Genomic DNA, 23,145 nt, shown 5'->3' on the forward strand with positions numbered 1-23,145 from the left:
CAAAATCCAAGAGAAGAAAAACACATGGCCTGGGACTATAGATGCCTAAACCTCCCTCCATCCTTCCATGGAAACTCCTATATAATGCTGCCTAGAATTTCTTCACACACACTTGAGACAAGATAACTATGTATCATGTTGTTATTAGCCAAAGGAGAAGCTAAGATCCTAACTGAAAATGAAATACAGCTTGTCATCGTGTAATTTCTAACACCACTAAAATGGTAACAAAGGCCAAGTCTCTCAGACTTTCCTGAGCAGGTTCAAGAGGTCTGGTGGACTTTTTCCTCGTGCGAGCCCAAGATACCAGGTTATCCATCTGTAAACATCATCACTTGAGCCCCAAGCTCAGTCTGGTACATCAGTATTTTCCTAATAGTTCTCTGGATTATAAATGATATTTTAACTCCCACTTGTTGTCCAGAATGACTGCATGTCAGGAGCAAATCCCCTGTGGTCTGAGGAAGCTTGCTGACAGGAGAGGTCATGTAGTATCTAAGACACAGTCTGTAAATGCTTTCTTCAGATGGCCAGGAATTTTGTGAGGTTATTTTCCCTTAAGAACACTAAATCTTTAAAGACAAAAACGGGGGGGGGAAGAAAACATGTGAGCAAATCACTCTTCTTGGTTTCTGGCACAGCCAAGTGGAATATGATAGCCTTGATTCTGCTTCATGGCTTCTAAAACCAAAACAGTTTAACAAAAAAGTAAGACTTCCCTTGCATTACACATTGCTGCCTGTTGGTTGTCTGTTAACCCCAAGCAGGCATCCAGCACACTGCAGAAACCTGAATAAATGGCTTCTAAAATATACATGCAGTGCTTGATATAGCACTGAAGGGAAAAAAAAAAAAAAACAACAAATTTTTGATATGAACTTGTTGAAACATTTCTACTAAAGAAACTTTGCAACTTCAAAGTAAGAAAAGAACGATTTGTCTGCCTTAAGACCAAGTAAACTCTTACACAGATGCTTCTCCAAAGCTTTACAGCAAGGTATTAGCACAGCTGAGAGAAAACTTGAATCTCAGTTTCTTGTTTTAAGCTATGTTGTTTAAGTTGTAGACATCACAGGATGTATTTTTTCCAGTATCAAAATACACGTTAGCTGAAGACATATATAGGAGGCCAGAAAAAGCCAGGTATGAGAATGACGACAAAACCCCATGAACAGGGGAAATACACACGCCTTTTTGCAAGGGCTTTCTGATGTAACAATAGAGAAACAGCAGACAAGAAATACTGAGTGCTGACTTTGTTCCTACCCCTACTGCAAACCCATGGTCTCAGTCAGCTTTCTGAAACAGTATTTACATTTTGTGTTAACCTAGCAGTGTTCCAATAACTTGCAAGAAAGAAGAAAATGCAAAATAAAATAATAAAAAGAAAGAGCAGAGGTATGTGTGGGTGGAGGTATTTCCATATCAAGTTACAATGACGAAGTATGTAACCCTTCCGTAAGCAGTGCTCTACACAAAAGCAATTCAAAGCATCTTTCAGAGTAAGTATTCTCTCAGAGTCAACACTGTTTATCTCACAAGGCCAGACTATCCTCTTTTCAAGTAATTGTACATGGCATAGTGTCAGGTAGATAAAGCGAAAGCCATGCCAATGCCCATTCTTGCTAGCATCCCCCAAAGTTTCACAGCGTTTTTGCAATGCAATGTAATTTTAGGGCAGAGCTGCAATTCTCAGAAATGCAAGATATTAAATACATCATTTCCTTTGCTGCTTATATGTCATCTGTTAAAAAACACAAACCCCAACAAACTTAAGGTTATCTCCGTTGCCATCAGGATGAACACAGCTTAGTGAAAGAATTCTTGGCTGTTATACAAAAAAAAAAGTCCATTTCTGAGGAGTCTGGTAGGGGAAGAAAATGTGTAGTGTTCAGCACCACTTCAGGCCAGTTAATAACAGATATTAAGTCAGGAAAAGGCCAAGTTCTCTGGCAGCTACCCAGTACTGAGCAGTTTAAGACAGCCAGCTTTTTGGAACAGAGACAGTGAAGTGAGAGGAAGAGAAGGGAAATATTTTTGGAGCAACCCTACCGCAGAACAAAATCAAAACCCTGCTTTTGCTATAGCTACAACCTTCTTGAGTTTTTCCCCAGAGATAATGCCAAAAAGCCTAAGCTACCTTGGTAAAATAGATTCACTACCTTTTCATGAAAGTTATACAAGATAGAGCCAGAAAACACAAACCCCAAAGTTGTTTAAGCTTATTTACTTGGCTTTCTTGGTTGACCCAGTTGTTTTTTAGTTATGGGACGTAAGATTTCAGATCTCCTTCCTTATCAACTCTTGTGTTGTGGCATGAAGTGAGCTGCCATTTAAAATACTTTTTCAGCATTACATTCGCGTACATATTACAATATGTCATTAGACAGATAGTAATGCAAAGACATTTTAACATCTAGTTTCTGACACTCATTGGGGTCATTTCTCTCAAGTCTGTTACGTTTTTCTTTTGTTCTGACATAATTAATTTTGCTTGATCTTTGTTGAACTTAAATGAGAATACGTACTTACTGACAGTAAATTGTAAGCATAATTTATCTTCTTTTATCTCCTTTTCCTGCATGTTTCTCAAGCCATACAGTAAGGCTATGCTCCTTTATTCACTAGGATGAGGCAGCACTAAGCTTCATTTCTACAGCTCCATCTACTGGCAACCCCCTCCTCCTTACCAGCGCTGGCAGCTCAAGGTGATAGTAAGGAAAACAGAAATCATTACCCTGGTATGTTGTATGGTATCTTCAGATTGACACCAGTTATTTTGGGAAAAATCCTTAAAAAATGCCGTTTATGCATAATGTTCTCAGACTAATGGTAGTTACATCACATTTCCCAAATTTTAGGTCATACCCTATTTGGGATGTCCCTAACAGCCTGAAAATCATATGTTTCCCGTATAGCCTTATGCCACAACCCATATGCAGCAACCTGAACCAGGATAACCTGGCTATTACAATGGTTTAAGAGAAAATTTATTTTTCACAAGTTTAGAAATAACATTAGAAACCCCCTAATAATCTCTGGATGTATATTTCAAGCTGTTCAACCTGGATCTTGATATATCCAATACTGATAAGGTCTTTTGGGCAGGGTTATATGGTCTCTGTACTCCCAGTATACTTTCTGGCCCCAGCACATCTCTCTCCAGCTCTGCCCGCTGGAAGAGCAAAACAGAGAAAAACCTCCAAACCTGCACTTTAACTATGGCAGGACAAAAGAAGTTCTCCATTGCTTCCTTGCCTTTCCCAACAGACCCATGTACTCATAAGGGACAGCAACTGAACGGAGCCAGTTTGGGAATCTCAACTTTCTAGCAGAAATAAGTGTTTGCGTCTCCAAAAATAAACCTTCAAAACCAGGAGAGCTTCTCCCCGTGTAGTGAGCAAACAACGGATAAACATAAAGCCAGTTTCAGAGTCAGGAAGGGAATGTTTCTGTTCTTGTAACAATCTATCTTCATTTGCAGCTTATGCCATAACAATGCACATTAGTGAGTGAAGTAAAAAACAAAAGGGAAGTCAGGGAATTCACTTTTACCACCATTATTGGCTCTACTAAAGTATCAGCAAAAAACCACCACAGCTAAAGAATAAAGTCTTGCTGGCAGCATGTCCTGGACTTCACCCGTAGTGCACAGGTATCAGATCCCCTGGAGAGGTTTTCCCTTTGGATACATACATAAAAAGATTTCCTAGGAAGTGTCATTCAGTGGCAAAAAGAAAATTAGTATTTAAGGGTGTGTTATATCACTATAATTCTGTTAATATTTTTTTTCTTTTTAAAGTGGATATGCCACAAAGTTAGAAATTTTGATACAACTTCAGATTGTCTGTATCTAATAACTACCATTTCCCCTCCACAAGGTTAGGGCTACTTTAACCTTTTCTAGTGACTGAGGTCACGTTGGAAGCCATGAAACAGGAGGGAAAGAACTAATACTTCTTACTCAACAGAAGTTTCTACATCGAGTGGATCTTAGCTCTACTTATAATTGGGCCTTATCTCTAGAAGGGTTTTACTCTTCTGAAAATGCAAATAAGTACATGAAAACCCACAAATTATTTCTTCCTTAGTACAACTTAATACATACTGTCCTGTAAAATAACCAAATAGATTTCCGCCTTTGAGGCTGAAGTCAATTACATAAAAGCATCTTTCCACAGAAGCGAGCATTAACATAGCTGTGGTCAGGAAACGAGAAGAAAAAGTCCTGTGCACTGAACAGAATCAGCACTGGAACAAAGGGCCTAGACAGCAAATAATTTTTAAAATAGTTATTTGCACCGCATGCCAATTATTTGATTTTATACATTAAAAGTGAGCTTTGAAAAACAGCAGCTCTTTGATCCCAGAGCACCCTCACAGCCTAACATGCCAGTTACTTGCTCAAGGAATTGTTGCAAATAATTCACCTGGATAGAGGTTTCAAGCCAGAGCGTCTTGTTTCTTCTCCAGTTGGCTATCGAGAGTGACGGTGCCTCCCTCGGAGGTTCGCAACGCAACACAAACAGCACCGTGTTTCTCAGAAGGGCACCTGATGCCAGTGAGGAAACCTTTGCTTAGTACGGTGGACTTGCAGAAACACCATTGGCAGGGCCAGGGTGCAGATTAGTTCTGCAAAGACGTGAAACCAGTAGGATTTGGGGTTGGTGACCTCGTGCCAAAGACCACAACAGGCAGGCTGCTTCAAGCGTGCAGACAACAGAAACAGGCTTTGAAGGAGAAGCCAGCTTCTTGCGAGTCCTAAGGGCCAGCCGTGCACCACACTCGGACAATACCTCTTGCTCTTTTGCAACTCCAGAGCACTTGTGGACTTCCTGGAGGGCCCGATGGCCTGCAGAGGAGGCTTAGTGACAGGCGTGATGAGCAGGGCATCCAAGAGCGAGCGGTAGACACTAGGTTCGGAGAGTCTAGCAAGCGTTCAAAAAGACCACGTAAACAAACTAGGTGACCAAAGATCAAGTTGGCTGGGACCACTGAAAACCCAAAAACCCTTTATGAAAAGCCTGTAAGTTCTGTAGCAGTATGGAGAAACTGAACCTAGGATAACTGATGTAGAAATTATGTCTAACTAAGCAGTCCCCAAAGTGGAGGTCACACACCACAAGGGGTGCACAAGACAACCTATTAGGGTGTGAGAAGAATTTTTTTTATTTTACTTTATTTTTATCACTAATAAAGTAAAATAGAAAATACTTTGAAAATACTGTTTATTTCATCTTTTTTCTCATCCTTTTTTAATTTCTGCTCTTGGGTATGTTTTATAATGTACATAATGTATTAGTACATTAGGACTTTTATATAATTTAGAAATACATAAATATACATATATTGCATGCTCAAAAATTTTTTACTGATATGAATACATCATCAAAATAACTGAGACCACTGGTCTAAGTAAGCCTTTATAAAAAGCAATGCAGTAAAGATTTAGATGGAACTCAGAGAGTTATTGTCTTCAAGCATGTAAAAGTTACTCCAAAATGCAGATTATTCTTTGTCACCTATGTAACACAATTGTTATTTACAGTTAGTTTACGGACTGAACCATAAAACAGATATCATGAGGATAAGAAACATAGAATTACTCACCAAGGTTCAGAGCAGCAGTCTGCAGCTAAGCTAAAAATAGGGCAAGGGAGCCTTGGACACGTTCTAACAATTTGCCTACCACGCTATTGTGAGAGAGATGATTTTGCAACCCTGCCAGGGACTGATTATTCTTGTATGAGCTTGAACTTTCTTAAACCAAGCTATAAAATGTTGCTTTTAAAGTTGGTATCTACCTGGCCCGGACAGCAACGGCAGCAGACACGGCAGCAGCAGCCATGCTCTTAATTTTTGATCTCTGCTTGAAAGGAGAAAGAACGGGAAGAGGAGCAGGTCCAAACTTGGGCAGACGTCCCAAAGGATTTTCCAGCAGTACTTTTCTAGCACAAAAGCTTTGAGCCAACAGAGGAGAAAACAGAGAAAGCAGGAAAGATTGACAGAGACACAGCACAATACCGGACCACACTAACTGCTGGAAAGTTATGCAATTGTAGGTTCCCAGCTCACAGAGACATCAGGCAATGTATTAGCTACTTGAATACTCATCTAGAAAACAGTAGTTTTGATTTCATCCACAAATAAAACTTTCCCCTCATCAAGTCAGCATTCAGCATCTACCAGCTTTCACATTCCCCATCCCAGACTCTGTCGCGCACCGCTGGGTCATTCCCACTGAATGAGGGCCCAGGACACTCCCTGCGGATTCACTTAAGTCCCCACGGTCCTGACAGAAGAAGCCCTGAAGATCATTTAGCTTCTCTTCTTTTTCATAATAAATAATAAACATAGAAAACTTTGGAATATTTGCTGATATAACTTCAGCAGGTCTATTCTTAGCCACCTTTACCAAATTCAGTCTGCTCTTCACCCCTTTTCATTTCCCCTACTTATTTATCTGGGTTGGGAAGAATGTGAATGGGGGGGGGAAGTGAAAAACCAGACTGGCTCCAAAATAGTTTCTACAGTGGTGAATCTGTAACTCAGGCTCTTATTTTAAAATTTCAAGTTTATCCCCAGAATTGCTGTGTATTTTTTTAAATAATTTCAGAAATCAACACTCCAAACACTTACACAACTATACTTTATACCACTTCTCAGATTTAAATGCAAAAACGCTGCCTGAAAACCTTGCTTACACCTAGCAGTCTGCTGTAGATATACCTTAAAAGATTTACCTTGTATGACTTACTGATGATTTAGACTGCCAGCTTGAGATTTTATTGAAAGAATTTGTTTCGCGAGTAGGCAGAGATGCATCATGCCTGCCCAAAAGCAGCAAGAGAAGAAAAGTCATTAATCAAACACTTATTCACCTCTGGCAATGCTAACTAAAGCTCAGGAGGAGTTCATTTAAGGATTTTTAAAAGCCCTCCTTACCCATAAAAAAACAAACAAACAAACAAAAAACAAACCCAGAAGAAACAGAAGAGGTATGGTTTAATATCCCACAGAGTTAATTACTGAGGGGAGCTCACTCTTTCCCTATTGGTAAACACTGTATTCTGGATGTCCTGTCGCTACACAAGTTAATGCTTTTATTCTCCTCCAAAAACTTCAGGCTACTGGACAATTCAAAAATACACATTTTATGACAAGGGTGACTAACCTTTGAAAGCCAGGTGAATAAAATGTGGAATATCAAAGCATCATACATTGTGCTCACTCTACTGTGCCTTCCCCCCAAAACCTTCTTCCACACTTTTACACTGTATGTTCACCCCACGTCACCAACTTCTGACAACAAAGTCACCTTCCAGCTGAATCACCTACCCATGACTGGTTTCTCCGCCTCCATCTAAGGGCCGCTTTACTTTTTGAATTATTTTTCTAACTTTTGCCTAAAAGCTACTCAAATTTCTAACTGCTATGCAAATTTCCAGAGCAGCGTGACGGTCAGCAGATACCTGTAAGCTGCTCCATCTTGACAGCATCATCATTAAAAAAATAAATTATAAAATTATAAAGTTGTAAAAAATAAATTATAAAATTATTTTTAAAAATTATAAAATTATAGTTTCTGATCATGCCTTTTTAAAAACAGCTGGCTTGGATGTACCTGGCAGGAGTAGGAGGCAGCCCAAGGGCTGTTTCCACAGGTGGGGTTGCAGAAGGCGGCCGCACGGCCGTGACGGTGGGCAGGGGGAGCTCAGGGGTCTGCGTGGCCACAGCACACTTTGCTTTATCAGCTGTCAAAAAGCTTGCTGCATCTGGAGCAGGCAACTCCGCAGTTATTTTCCTAGTTGATGTTAATTCACAAGCAATTATAATGAGACAACATATGGAGAAGAAATCTCTCATTTGATTAAAAATACTGAACAGTAATGGACACCTCTTTCCAGCTGGCGTTCTTCAATCTTTTGTTAAGAACAAGAAATAGCACGTGAGGGCTTTTTTTTCTTCCCTATGAACCAAATATTCATCCCCTAGGAATCAGACCATGCTGAAACTGGTTCTTTGGAGCATTTTTACAGCTGAAGCTTGAGAGCTTAGAACCAGGCTTGTTTAACCACAAAAACCAACCATTTGGGTAGTTGAAAGTCGTTAAAAAATAGACAACAAACTTGAAAGAGAGCACAATCAGTATATTAGAAACTCTACCTAGTGTAAGTAGATGACACTTTAGACACTGTGGCTACTTGGCTGCTGGTATTTAAAACCTGAACAATTGCAGGGTGATGAGGTGCGCACTCGGGTAAGGCTTCCAAAGGGTTCTCAAACAAAAGTTCTCAGAAGTAAAAGAAAGCAGAAGGACAAGTAGCATTCACCACAGGAAAGCAATATTTTTTCCCCCGTATTTTACATCCTCTTGCTTGTCACCAAACCAAGACAACCATGAAAGCTGACAGTTTTAGTTCGGTCAGTCTGAGACCTCCTCTTCTCCCCAGCCTGATGCTCATTTGCCAATTAAATGAGCAACTCCTGTCTTTGCAATTTCCCTTTTGCATGATCACTACGACCGAGGGAAGGTGTTTAGGAAAATTGATGTAGAAATGTCAAACCTGCCAAAAACAAGGTCTGGCTGAGTTGAGGAGAGTACAGCAACAGTTACAACAATTCATGACAGAACAGGGGTATGCACAGATTATACCCTTTCCTGGAGTTGCCCTCAAGTTCTCCAGAACTTCACACAGCATCTCTGTGAAGCTTTGTAAGTCATAAAAAGGGCCTTGAAGAAGGTGAGGAGAAAGGGAGTAAATCACACACTGGGTATACGCTCCAAAGGGAGAGCAAGCTGACTCCAAATCTGATTCATACATACACAAATACATACTCATTGTATTTCCATTTTTCACTTGCTTTGGCAGTAGCTAGAAAAAGATGAAGAAATTACTCCTGGAGATTACAATTTCTGCAGAGAATATTCTTGGCTGTCCACTAATCAGAAGGTGCTCGACAAAAATCAGGATTAATACCTACTATTTAATACTAAGTCTTTGTATTTATGACTATCAGGAATAATTCCACTGAAAGAAAAGATAAAAGTAGGTCTGTATTACCGTTGAAAGCACTTATATAAAAGAGCAATCTAAAGACTTGCTGGCACTGGATCTGCTTTATATTAGTTATATATTTCTCAGGAAGTGCCAGATTCTGTGGTTTACATGGTCTAAAGTTGCCAGGATGACTTTTTAAGATGACTTTCTGCAGCTTTCTGGAAAGGCTGTAATTGCTCTTAAATATTTTGTTAAACTCATAAGAGGACATTGCATGTATGAAATTGAGTAATAATACACTATAAATTACAGTAGTTGGCTGTATCACCATATGACTAGTTTAGGCTTTCAGTAAAGAACTAAAATTACAATAAAAAAGCATTATGCTTTATATTATGAAGTCTGCCTAATAAGCAGCAAACCTAACTTTAATCCAGTAATCAAATCCAGATCCTTCATACATTTCACAGCAAGCTCTTTCTCCTTCTTGGTGGTTCAGTAGTGGGTGGTACAAATCAGAGAGCTCCAGCCAAGACAAGATGGAGCCCACTAGGAAAATAAAGACCTATGCCAGTCACCAACAACAAATGCAGGGCTTTAGTGGCAAAAGTCTACTGACCTGCGGATGGCCCAATTCTGCTTTACTAAAAGTCTGACATGGGACACACCAATTGCTCCATATGGATTTCTGATAGCTGCCATTTTACAAAAAAGGGGGGTTGGAGATCAGCTTTTGGTGTTATTTCCCACTCAAAAGGGTGTTATAAAAAAGCAGCAACATCAGCTCAGTAACAAAACATAAACCCCAAACACAGTTGCTACACTGATTTCAGGAGAGAATCAAGACTACATAGCTTTGTTAAATAATTTATGTTCTCCTCCCCACATTCAATGCTAATCCTTCCTTCTACAGCTCTGCAGAAGCTGCTCAGACTTCTGCCCTTCTTGAGTAGGAAATACTCATCATCTACTTTTTTGACTTTTTGTATAAACACTTTGGCTCTCATCCTGAACCACCATGAACGTAGCTGTCCTTTCTGATTTCCTGTGGCTAGTTTTAAAGCTGCTCTCTTGCTAGGTTAATTTTGCCAAATAATAAACTTAGAGCCATAGGTCTTGAGTGAGAGAAGATTTAAATTTTGTTTCCCTGGACACAGATCCAAAGCTAGAATTTAGAAAGAACTCCTTGGTACTCAGAACACAGTAGTTGTAGTAGTATCTGCAAGGCATCTGCAGCTCAGCAGGTGTAATCATACTAGAGTTTCATTGGTAGATATGAAAATCCATTACTGAAGCAGTACTTTTCCCCCTGCCTTTTTCATCCCAGGTTTTCTGCTCAGCTGCTCCCCCCGCCCCCCCCAAAAAACCCCAAACCCCCAAACCCACACAAAACAAACCACACCATGAATATTGCCATACACCTTTTCTGTGTATTCTTCATCTTTGCTGAGTCATAACTACTCACCCCATCTGCTTTGTGGGATTTAAGAGAATGTGCTGCTGAAACCACCTCAACCAAATCTTCTTTTCTGTATTGGCTCAAACCAAAGCTTACCATGAAGGTACTGGCCTGCTGTCCAAGCAAACCTCTGTCATCACCCACCATCCCTTCCTGACTAATCTCACATTAGCTCATGAAGGTACCCTCTTCTCCCAGACATCAAAAAAGCCTTCAAAGGCCACTGCAACAAAACAGACTTGACATGTTTTGTTGTGAGGTTTCACCTCATCTCTGTCAGCTGGTTGAGACTATTGTTTTAAAGGGGAAACTGTCAATCCCAAATCTTAGTATTAGATTTCTAGTTGCAGAAAGCCCACACAGGTATGGGCAACAGTATATTCCTGTATGTTTTTCACAAGGACAAGTCCGTCTAGGGGCCTGGCAAGACCAGGCACTGTTCATTCAATTCTCATTTTTAAAGGAGCAGCTTTGTTTTGTGTTGTAACTTTCTGCTTCTGCATGTGTAATGAACACTACCTACCCGGAATTAAAAACCACTCCTGCACTATGAAACACAAGCCATCAGAAAATGTTATTGACCTTCAATAATAGCATCATAACCCTCCAAATTACTGTCACTTATATTCAAAATTACTGTCGCTGTTTAGTACCCATAGGTGACTTCCAAAACATCACCAATCTGCCAAGATAAGTGCCAGTGAAGCTATCCAAGGCCAATGACAGGAAATTTGCCACATAATCATCTAGTTTTCTTTGATTGCATCATAGCACCACATAGTGCTATGAATGAAATAATCCACTTATTTAAAAATTATTTATAGATTTTTAAAGGCACTTTTCTGTGTGTTGAAGAAACCTGAATTCACTTTGGTGTTGTTGAGACCACTGAAAAGTTACTCCATCCAGGTGATAGGGTGGATACCCACTGACAACATACCAACACACACTAAATATTGTGTCTTATTTTAACTGGTATCCACGAGACTTCATGAATCAGCTCAGCTTTATTTCATTTCTCTTCTCCTTCTCCCTCCTACCATTTCCAAGAAAATCCCTAGTCATGGCAGATTAATAAATTTTAAGTGAATGACAGACAACCCCCTCTCTCCCAAGACAGACAAATCTAAACTAGAACAACATATAGATAGATTGTTAACTGAAGCAAAACCCCCTCCAAACGATTTACCTCCCAGGATCTGCTGCAGCAACGTGTTCAGAAAGTCTGGGAGAGGGGACACTGCCAGGGGAGGACTCTGCTATCAGCAAAAGAGCAGCTGCACGTTCTGGTCTAGCACCGTTTTCACTCCATTCACAGTAACAAAAGCAAATGGAGACACACGGAGAAAGAGGTTTTTAATGCACATTGAAATAGTATGCTGAACAGGAGACACTATGCATGAAAGTGTTAGTAGATTGGAAAAAAAAAAAAAAAACAAACCATGGAGCTTATAGCAAAACACAAATAGGGCGATCAAATGATGCACAATACACTTAGGAAGTGTCACACTTTTAGTGAAGGTTGAGAAGTGTCCTGCTGCTTATGAACTCAGAAAGCCAAGTAGTATTTTAAATTTACAAAGATGGAACACATACATTTAGTATTACATTATGCAATGGAAAACTTTTAGGAAATACTGGAAAAGAAACAGACAAGTACTAGGGGGATTCACTCCCAAAGTTTTATACACTTTTTGCTGCAACTTTTTTAGGGCATTAGTTTTGTGAAGGTTAGACTATATATTTCTCAATATTTTTTCATATCCTTTCTTTTTTTCAGTTGTGATAGGAAAAAAAAATAAATCTAGAAATTGTTGTCTTAAAGCCCTCTACTTGAAGAAAAGCACCTGTGAGACATCTCACTGTAATACACAAATACAAAAGTAAACTATGAGGTAGAAAGCAATCACAACCACAAGTTTTGAGCAGACTAAATTAGCCACAGTAGTAGGCAATGCTGCCTTTTTTTTTTTTTTTATAATATTAGCATGCAGAATTAAGTATCTTAATAAAGTAGGGAGCCTTAAGTGCTGAAAATTATTGAACAGACTTAGGAATGATGAGGGAGCAGACCTCATAGGTGGTAAAGATGCAGATGGAAATTCTGGTACAGGTGGCATCTCGAAAGTCTGCATAGCTACAGAGTTTTTATTCAGATTAATACAGGTATCCTGGGCTCCTGCTCCATTAGGTAGATCTGCAGGTATGCTTTACAGATATTTATGACATAGGGGGGAAAAAAAAAAAAAAACATTATTTATGACAGGTTGTTTCAGGACTGACCAAGAATGGGACAAATATTTTCCAGTGGCTATGGATTAGCTAAACTACAAATCTGGAAAATCCAGACATATCTCTCACCCAGGACAATGAACTGACTCTATAATTTAAGGCCAAAATGAAATCTGTACCTGGTTGCTCAAAAGGAGATGGTTAAAAGTGAACATCTAAAACATACTTGGAGATAGGGTGCCGCAGAATTAGAACTAATTAGTTACTAAAACACATAAGTAAACTTTACATAAAGGCTAGACTTTGCCTTTCTAAGCTTTAAATAACTGGTTTAAGAGTTGCAATTTACACATTTCAGAGAGGGCTTTCCACTTCTATTTCCTGTCCTTCCAGCTGCTGATGTTTTATCCACACAAAAAATCCCTAGTGGGTTACAGTTTAGGGATAAACAATAATAAAAAAAATCCACAGGGCATTTGTCTTAGATAATGCCTGCCTGAAAAGTTGGATATTATTAAATTGGGATGTTTATCTGTAGATTACGGATGGAAGAGAGGTTTCTATTTCATTCTTTGTCATATTCATCCTTCCAGGTGATCTCTTAAATGTAAGCTTATTCATTTATATCAAAAACCACTCAGAATACTTTTTCAAAGATCAGATGTATGCTGGGAATCAGACATGAGCCAGGGCATGTTATCCACATGCAAATGGAAAAGCATTCCATTGGTTTGGAAACAATAACAAAGTCCAAAATTTAACGTCAACAAGTGTTGTGCAATGGGGATATTGGGCAAAGAGATGGCATCTTTAAAACAGTAAATGAAATTCATTTCACACATTCATAAAACGTTTTTGGAACTAGTGATTTGTTACTATGAATTTATAGGAAACCAATAATTTTGGTAGCCTTTCTCAGACTATTCTCATATCCTCATAAGACTATCTATGTTTAATTTTAATCAAAACAGAGGCGTCTACGCTTTGTATTATTTAGAGAGGCTTTTTCTTCCATTTCTTGCTAAAGCAACTCACCCTTCAAAGGGATAAGAGCTGGTAAGATAGATAAACATAATGGTAAGTTAAATACCAACATGAAGATATTCTTATTACCTAGGGACATCTCCAAAACATAAAAATACTTGAAGGTCAAACCATTCTGCCCTTATGAAGAAAACTTTACAGAGAGTCTAAGTGATATCCTTTCACAGTTTTCATTGCATTGATGCCCTCTGAAACTCCCATCTTCCTTTCCATTCACTAAAAATTCTTTAAACCCAGCAAAACATTTTTAACACTACTTCACATTCTTACTTTAATAAGCAGTATTCTATCAAATGATTATATTGTGGTGTATGTGCACTCAGTAACACGCTTAGGTTTAGTAACACAGTACTCACTACTGAGTTACACAATGGCGGGGGTGGGGGATTAAACTAATTGGCACTTCTCATCAAAACAATCTTTAGTGAAGTTATTGAAGTGAACATTTTCCCCTACTATCCCTAAGGAGTTAACCCAAAAGGTATGTAAGATGTGATATGCCTTGGTCCATCATTACCAGTGCAAATCTAATTGTACTTTATGCTGTGCATTGTTAGGCATCCACATCGGTGACTGTTAGTGTTAGATAACTTGGCTATTACCTGAAGTCTCCATTTTCTGTTTGGCTTTTCCTAAAGATAAAATGACAAATAGCATAAGCTACTGCTGTACTGTATAGCAGTATAAACCATCTGAAAAGGAAACACAAGCTTAAAATGCTTCCAAAGGTCTCCACTCCTTTCAATTTTCCAAGTTGTGGAATAAAAAAAAACCCCACACACCACCTCCCCCCCACCCCCAAGTCTGCAGAAGCATTTGCAGTGGACGTCGATCTGTTCACAGGACCAATTCCATCAGAAAAGCGTGTAGGTCAGCTGCACAAACTACAAACCAATTGCAATGGTTCTCATTAAGCAATTATGAAAGATTGGGCTTTTATATGTGCTTTACAATTCACCTTTGAGGTTTGAAACTTCTCTGATTCAATAAGCATTGCAAAAGCCAAGAGCAAGTTTTACATAGCAGAATTCTTACTTCTGTGGCCCCCCGCTAAAGGTCAATCATTTTACTGATTTCTGCAAATCTCATGTCAAACACAAACTCATACCCCATTTTTAACATGATGAGGACCTCTACTACTGTGGTAATTTTATACAATTCGGATTGTTTCTACAACGCAGCAGGGATTTAATTATTTCTCTTACTATAATCTGTGAAAGTGCAATGAAATTACAGCTCCATGCATGAGAAGACTATTCAAGGAGTCAGAGAGACTCGAAAGAAAAACAGACAGAGCTAAGATAAAAGCAACTTTTATTAAAATACTCTTCAAGCTTCAGAAAGCATAAATTAATGAATGTGTAGCTACTATAATACATTATTTTACAGGAGAACCACAGGGCCATGAAGCTTTTATAAACACAAGAAAGCCTATGAGCTTCACTCTGTAATAAATAAATACTACTGTCTTGTCTTGTTCTTGTTAGAGGATGTGTCGAAGCTCTTACAGGTACACAGCAACATTCTGCTCATTTTTTTTCTAAGTTTTCCACAATATGAACATATTACTAGTTTAAGCAGCAGAAGCTTTATATTGAGCTTGCACTTCGATTCACAACATTGGAATTATTTTTTTTTTTATTTATTTTTGATTTGCTTAAAAGCAGTCTGTCTTCTTGCTCTACTTTGTAAAACATTTACAACCACTCTAAAATTGACCTGCTGAAAATCTAGTGAAATCCAAGATAATTATCCTGGTAAGTACAATAGCTTGAAACAAGTGCATACAGTCCCTCTTCATCTTCTTCCCCCAGCCCCAAAATCAAAGTAATACAATTTCTTATTCATTTGTTCATCATTTTCTGCTTTCTAACAACCTACAGTAACTCAAACTCAGCAACGCAAATGACTTCTTTAAGGCAAAAAAAGAACTGCAACAGCCATCTCTCCTCCCCCATGTTGGGAGATTCAGTCACCCAAGTTGTTCTGTTTTCAGTACGTATTTTCTGTCAACTAGTGATTAGCACAAAAACATTTTCATCTCATTTTTTATACATCAGTAGGAAAGTGTTAGAAAAGTATAGAAAAGGCTAGAATTTCTCTCGCAGTAAGGCTAGCGAAATAAGTTTTCTTTTCTCTTTTTTTTTTTTTTTTTTTCAAAGCAGATGGAAAAGAAGAAAGGAAGGAAGTGTTTGTATTTTGCTTTTGCAACTTGGGTAAAATCACTGGACATTAAGAACACGTGCTGAGACTTCATGGTGCCAGTCACGTAATTTTGTATATTTGGGGCTAAAGACGTGGATGGGAACCTTTTCCCTGTGGAAAGAAGTGACAGAAGAAAAATAAGAAAGAAAGAAAGAAAGAAAGAAAGAGAGAAAGAAAGAAAGAAAGAAAGAAAGTAAGTTTGTCTTAAGCAGTTTCACAAGCAAGCATGCAATCTCCATGCACTATTTCTATCTGCACATTGCCTTTCTCTCTGTCTAAAACTTGGATCTAGTGTTAGGCAAAGTCAGTAGAAAAACTCCCACTGACTGCAAGAACCATTAGATTTAGCCATGGGTTGGTCCTCATTTTGAACAACTTATCCCAAAGGAATGAGACAGCTGACCCTCGTTCACAGTCCAGAACAGTAATACTTTCCAGCTATGCCTTGCAAGCTGATCCACACACAAATCAAAAATGCCTGGTTAGATTTAGGAAGAGGAAAACACGTCAACAAGCTGACCTTGTACAGAAAACCAAATCAGTCCAAGTTTACGGAAAGTCTCAAACTCCTGCACAAGCATTAATACTGGACTGCAGCAACAAATTTTAAAAGGTTGGTCTATGCAGAAAAAGATCTTGATTTTTACATGCTGAAGTAGAAGGCAAAAAAAGAAGCAACATTTTTAAAACACCCAGATGTCACACAAATGCACCAAACACTATCAGTTAAGAATTAAGACATGCAAAGTATTAAAAGTAATAAAAATGGAAAACATCAACTCACTTAGTCTTCTTTGCAGCTTCACGTTCTGGTTCTTTCACTGCAAGAAAACAGAAAATTTTTATTTTCAAAGGCACGGTACCACCATACAGTGAGATTCTGCCCTGTGCCAATGCATTTACCAGAGCAGGAGATTACAACAAGGCTCGTTAGGACTCCTCGATTCTAAATACACCCCAGTGGAAATGAGGTATGTCTATAAACTTCAAGAGCCCCTTTGCCAGCAGGATTGCTGAAAGGTGGCTCTGCTGCTCTCTGCCCTTTCCCTTGGCCCACTCTCCACGTTGGCATTGAGAAAGGTGAGTTGAGAAGGGGAAGATGAATGGAAGCTGGGAGGTATTTCTTTTGGACGAACAGCCAGGGGTTTGTATCAGGTGATAATCCAAGAGTCTGTCTGCAGCCAGGCTGTGAACCGTCAAGGTGCTAGAGGACTGCACACGGGATAATGTAAATTCCCAGCCCTGATTTTAAATTTGACAAACCTAGTTGCAGTCACTTTCTTATAGTATTTGTCAACATGATTAATTCATCAGTACTCGATGACATGTTATTTGATGTTCAGGTCTTGCATTCTGCCCTTACAAGGATTAATGATGAGAATCCAAAGATAGACAATGATCCATTAACAGACTAGCGCAACGCAGGACCACAAAACAATCAAGGAACTGTCCAAGTTCAGAAGATTTATCACGCAGGGACAATAATCCTTATTTGGGGAGATGTTACCATTGGCTTCTAGAGTATTTCCACCAGAAAATCAATAGTTGATTTAATCAAATCTGCCCCCGGGAAGGGGGTCTGATTTCCTCACTGCCTTCTTTATTGTAGCACTAGCTGTGAAAAGCAGAAGAATGAAATAATCACCTCTGCATTAACTGCCTCAGTCTGAACATGACTGAGCTCAAACCTCCTGATGGCACTTCTGATGGCTTTTACACAACATTACAGATCTCACCCAATGAATTATAACTGACAGCATAATATGAAGTTTTACCATAAAATTATATGACTGGGAATGACCTTCTCTGCACCATCTGTTCCAGTTCACAGTACATGTAATCACACCATAGCATGAGCAGAGAATGGAAACATGATGTGGGAATAAACTGAGGAACTATGGATTTATGCTTCTGATTGGTTAAATCATTGCAGATCACATACTTTTGTATGACTGTCAAAGATTTTCTACATGCCTGAAAACACCTTAATTTTTCTGGAGCATTAAATTTGAACAGGAACATTACCATTTTGGTCATAGAGGAGGGGAAAGAAACAACAAATACATATCTGCCCACATCTTTGGGAGTAGAAATGGAAATTTTAAGATTTATCTAGAATATATTAATATTCAACTCAATCAGGAATAATGTCCAGTAATGAATATGGCCTGAACTATTTAGCAGTTGCTGCAGTTTTACAAAAATATTTTCCTACTATAGTCTTCTCAAACTTTTTTCTTTTAAAGAGCTCACCAAAATTCTGCCTACTGGATTTATTATCCAAGTGGGAAAAATGCAAGAGATGTGACTAAATCATGTTATTATCTCCCCCCGCCCCCAACTTTTAAAAACACCTATCTGTCCAAGGCCATTACTTTTATTTCGTTTACACCGAACTACTCACTATGATCAGTGCCAGTGATTTGGGCAAGGATGCGGAAAGAGCGGGACTGGGTGGTGCCTGTCCGGGGATGCCAGTCTTCGGTGTCTTCAATCAGTCGCTTCTTGCTGGCATCGCTGTGGGTGGGTGTGTGGTAAAACTCTGTATAGGTATCCACAATGTGCTTCCGCGGGGGGCTGTGTTAAGGAGGAGAAAGCAGTGAGTGAAAAGCTTCAGAGACCGCCTGGGTTGGGGTAGCTACAAAGACAAGGGCAGAACTGTGACTTTTCACAGCATTTAAAGGCAACTTCTGCGTTTGAATGCAGATGTGCAGCAGTGAGCTCTACAGGCACACCTGAACACAGATTCAGTTCTCTGAACCAAACACAGCTTTATAATTACTCTAACCCAACTGAAATATTTTTCCTTGTTTCACTGCTGAAACATTTGAAACAGTAAAAGACAATATTATCAAGACATTTACATGTTTAAGCCTTTACCGTTTGGGTGGGGTTTTCCTTGGAGATGACAGAGTAAGACAGCAAGAGAAAGTTTTCCCAGCACGAACAGGAAAAAGAAAAAAGAAAACAAGAAATAAAGTCAGAAAGTTGAAACAGAAGTGCAGCTAATTATTCTATTGAATTAGTTTTGTGCGAAAGGGCACTAAAATCCAATTAATAGTGATATTCTCATTCTACCACCAAAACCACAGCACAGAACTCCCATACTTAGATTAAACTCACAGCGATTTCCTTACAGGGATGAGAGGGGAATTTGTTTTGGTAAAGCAGGGCAGTCTACTTAGTTTGGATCAGGTGCCCCTCGACAAGTTATCCCCCTGGTTCACAAGAGGCAAAGCACTAGCTGTGTGCAAGGGCCACCTAGTAGATGCCAAGTCTTTTGCGCTTGGCAAAGCCTGGATCAGAACCGGGCCATCTGAAAGTGTATGTAGCGATGTTCTGGAGCGTAACATGGAGATACTGATGCTCAATACCCTCTCCGAAAGTCAAAAAAGTGGGGTAATCTTTCATCTGGAAATTTTCCCCACAGTAACCTACATGCTACTACCAATCCCTGCACTAGCAGATTTGCAAGAATACAGGGTTTTAAAACTTTGCTTTCAGTAACTGATGTAAAGAACATGTAATGGCACTGATCACTTTAGGAAAAGGGAACAGAAGATTCAAACTATATATATTACTCCTAAATTCTACAGTTGTTATCCCGAAGCATTAATCTTTAAGACCCTTTAAAATGTACATTTATTTTTACATAATCTACATAAGATCAACTGGCCAAAACTAGCTCTTAAGACATAACAATTCTAATTAAAAAAACCAAACCAAAACAAAACAACCCAACAAAACTTTAAAAGTCACTTTTATTTTTGCCACTACTTCCCCACTGTACTTTTAATGTCCAAAGTATTTCTGGTGAAGAAAGGTGGAAAATATGAATGAGAATGATGTAAATTATTAATTGTCAACAGGTAAGAATTAGGCCCATTCAATGGAATGCATTAGTAAATACTTAAGCTTAAAAGAATACTTAATACTTGAAAGAAAGAACGATGTGTAAGGTATCATACAAAATTATATAAAAGATTGAATTTTTTGACACACAGTATTAGTGAAGTACATGTATCTCATATCAAAGTTACTAAAAGGGGGAGAGGTATAGAAACAAAGACAGTGGTATTTCCAGGATGGATGAAGTACAGAGAAAAATGAAGTAAAGCATCAAAACAGTTAATAGCAAAAATAACATCTGAAAATTAAAGCAGTAATTAAAGGTGTGGAACTACATGGAAATGTAATTATTTACATGCAGTTGACTGCATTCTAGCAACTACCACAGTGAAATAAGTAGTCTTTCACATTTGTTGAAAGTGGTATTATAAACAAAATATGCTGCTGACTTCTCTTGTGGATCCTACTGGTCCCTTTTTTAAGGCTTAAGAGTCTACTAGTAATGACTCATTGAGGCAACAAGGTGGTGCCAGAGACAAAGGAAAATTCAATGAGATGGGCTCTCCCTTAACTCAGCCTTGAGGCAAGGGGAGAAAAGACAAGCCAGTAAAACCTCAATCATATTGATCATCCTTAATATGTACAAATCACAGTATATGGATGTTACTCTTATTTTTGTTATACGAATTCAGTATCCGGCCCTTCATTCCATAGTCCTCAAACCATTTTTGCTTTTATACTCTATTTCACCATTTACTAGTTGTATTACCAACACCAATCAGCCATAGGTTCACCAAGAATTTATCAATACACACAAACACCACACAAACTTTTTGTGGAATAAAAAAAGCTGCAAAATGTAACACAGTGGAAAGCAAGATCACATCATGTCCAATGCAGACAAAACCATTTACTATACTAAGAAGTTACTAAGAAAAGCTGAAGCTGTTTTGCAAAATTTAAATATAAAGCTCTGTAAGAGCTATAATTTTGCAAAACAAGAATACATGCTGGTTATTCCAACAGGAAAAACGACCATAATTCAACTCCAGTGCTGTTGATACTAACTTTGTCACTGTTGTTATCTGCAAGGGAAAAAAAGTATTTGATGTGTTAATACATTCTTTGCTTTTTAAAATATTACAGGAGTTTCAAAATCCAAGCTCTCGTAAAGCCATACGTCACGTAAGTCAAACTTAAAATTATCAAGAGAACCTACAAGGGAAAAATTTAGCCCAGCTGAGCTTAAAATGAGTGAAGTATGTGGACATCTTACCTGTTTTAAGCAGCAGGCACGTTTTCATGCAAGAGGTGGCAAGAAGGTCATAATAGAAACATAACTGCATGCAGCCTAATGAAGGCAAATTGCTTTCTTTCTAAGCCAGGACTCAACAAGGGAAACAAAACTTCCTTCCCCATCCTGAAGTGAAGGCAAATAGTTTACATCCTGAATGTGGTTTGAGGGGAGCCAGGAGGGTGGGAGGAAATTCCAAGTATGACAAGGTGCATGTCTGAAGAACTGCATTTGCTCAGCAGTGCTATCTATGACAAGATATGTTGCCTTTTTTTTTTTTCTTTGAGAAAATGAATAATATGAAACACAGAAGCAAAATGGAATTTATTGCAGACTGATCAATTATTCTAAACTTCAATGTTTCTGATATTTCATGAATGTCATTGATTCCATTTTAAATGGGGAGATAGTCAAGCATCATTGTAGACATGTAATTTTTCTAAGTAAAAATAAGTAAGTAGTGTAGCGGCAGGCCAATATAATAACTTTAGGGGGTTTTGTTTGCTTGTTTTTGTTTTCTGCCTTAGGACTGCAAGAGAGTTAGATAGTGCAAACACACTATTGTAAGAAAGATGGCAAAATAAAGTAGCTTTTTACAGCTCTAAACATTTTCAAGCTTTCCCAAATTAGATCTGCAAGACTGGCAGGGAGACAGGGATTTCTTCACCTGTCAGCTGATACTCTTCAGTTGGTATTATTCATCCCCTAACTGTAAGGTAGGGCACGTTACAGCGCTCACCCAGTCATCCCATCTTGATTGTCAAGCGCTTACTCTACGCCTGCAGCACTTCCTTCCAGAAGACTTAATTTTGTTGCTATTGTTCCTTTTTTTTCAGTACTAATTGCTGCTTTTGATTACTCCTTACAGAGTTATTTGGTAAAACAGCATTCCTGGAAAGATAAGGGATGGTTTGGCAAAGTGTATTCAATAAGTCTACCAGCATCAAGCAAGTCCTTGGGATCTCCGAATTTCATCCCACTTCTATGCAGTGTGGACCCCTGCCATCAGCTGTTTAAGAAAGGGCTGGAAGTTACCATGACAGCGGTGTGATTATAAAATGCATACAGACTGCTTTATATGAGTCCACATATGGAAAATATTCATACTGCAATATAAAGGGAATAAGTACCTAAAAAATTTTTTTCCCCCATGAGAAGCTCAACTGAAACTGCAATTTATTCTGTATTTTAGTTGGTGTGGATGTTTACCTTTCTGTAGTGTTCTTCATATACTTTACATACTGAGAGAATATCAGAGGAGATAGGTACTAGGCCTATTCCTCTAGCCCCTTTCCTTTGAGGGATGGGAAATAGTAACCACAGCTTTTAGGTTTTAAGCGCAGGCTTTACGTTAAGATCGAAGAGAAACCTACAGTTGCTATCCTGCCCTTTTTATTACTTAATTCAATCTGCCAGACACTGCTGCTGGGCACAGAGGCCAACTGGCATGGGACCACTCGCACCCAGCCGCCTCCTCTCCCGGCTGGGAATCAGTCCCTGGGACGCTGCAGCCCCCGAGCGCTGCCCAGGAACTTCTGGGAGAGCCCAAGGCTGCCCTGGCCAAAAGCGTGCTGCTGAAACAGGGCAGCAGTGCAGGTCTGAGTGCCCAGGATTGCTGCTGGGCTCGGTTTAATTTACTAATCTATTGTTTACTGTCTAGATGCTACACCAGATACAGTATAAGCCTTTTATGTAGCCTTACAGTCCCTTAAATGTTAGGTCTCCAATATACACTTTAACATAAACAATTATCTGAATACAAAAATTACTCATGTTTTAAATCTGTGTTGCTTTTTTAAGGTAAAGGTAACATTTAAAGTTCAGGTATTTACACATAATGCTGCAAGAAGTCTGCTCAACACCGCCAGCTTCCCTGAATGCATCTTAAAGTTTCTCGTGCGTTATGCAGAGAAGTAATGCGACATCTGTCCCTTTGCCTCCCTTCTCGGACCTTCCTCCACCACTCCTGCTGGGACCACGGATGGTCTTTCAGAGCATCTCATTCCCTGCCATCGCAGCACCCACTGACCCTTCTTGACAGACCGCTCTGCATTTTTGAG

At 39.0% G+C, this 23,145-nt stretch overlaps 1 protein-coding gene across 13 annotated transcripts in view; it reads right to left on the minus strand.

Moving 5' to 3' along the window:
* The window catches only part of PDLIM5 (PDZ and LIM domain 5), a 134,535-nt gene that overhangs the window by 34,018 nt on the left and 77,372 nt on the right, over window positions 1-23,145 (minus strand). For 7 of the 13 annotated variants that reach the window (XM_052776111.1, XM_052776181.1, XM_052776099.1 and 4 more), the window contains exons 6-8: window positions 18,823-18,840; window positions 18,347-18,519; window positions 16,727-16,763 (exon numbers count right to left, since the gene is read on the minus strand). In XM_052776111.1, coding sequence (XP_052632071.1) covers window positions 16,727-16,763; window positions 18,347-18,519; window positions 18,823-18,840 — 228 coding nt within the window. Of the gene's footprint in view, window positions 1-4,796; window positions 4,929-5,804; window positions 5,961-6,743; window positions 6,831-7,624; window positions 7,805-11,650; window positions 11,768-12,534; window positions 13,624-15,034; window positions 16,054-16,726; window positions 16,764-18,346; window positions 18,520-18,822; window positions 18,841-23,145 lie in introns of those variants that run through there. The other 6 variants (XM_052776199.1, XM_052776207.1, XM_052776191.1 and 3 more) reach the window with 4 other exon arrangements.

This window comes from Harpia harpyja, chromosome 2, assembly GCF_026419915.1.
Source record: "Harpia harpyja isolate bHarHar1 chromosome 2, bHarHar1 primary haplotype, whole genome shotgun sequence".
Taxonomy (NCBI): Eukaryota; Metazoa; Chordata; class Aves; order Accipitriformes; family Accipitridae; genus Harpia; species Harpia harpyja.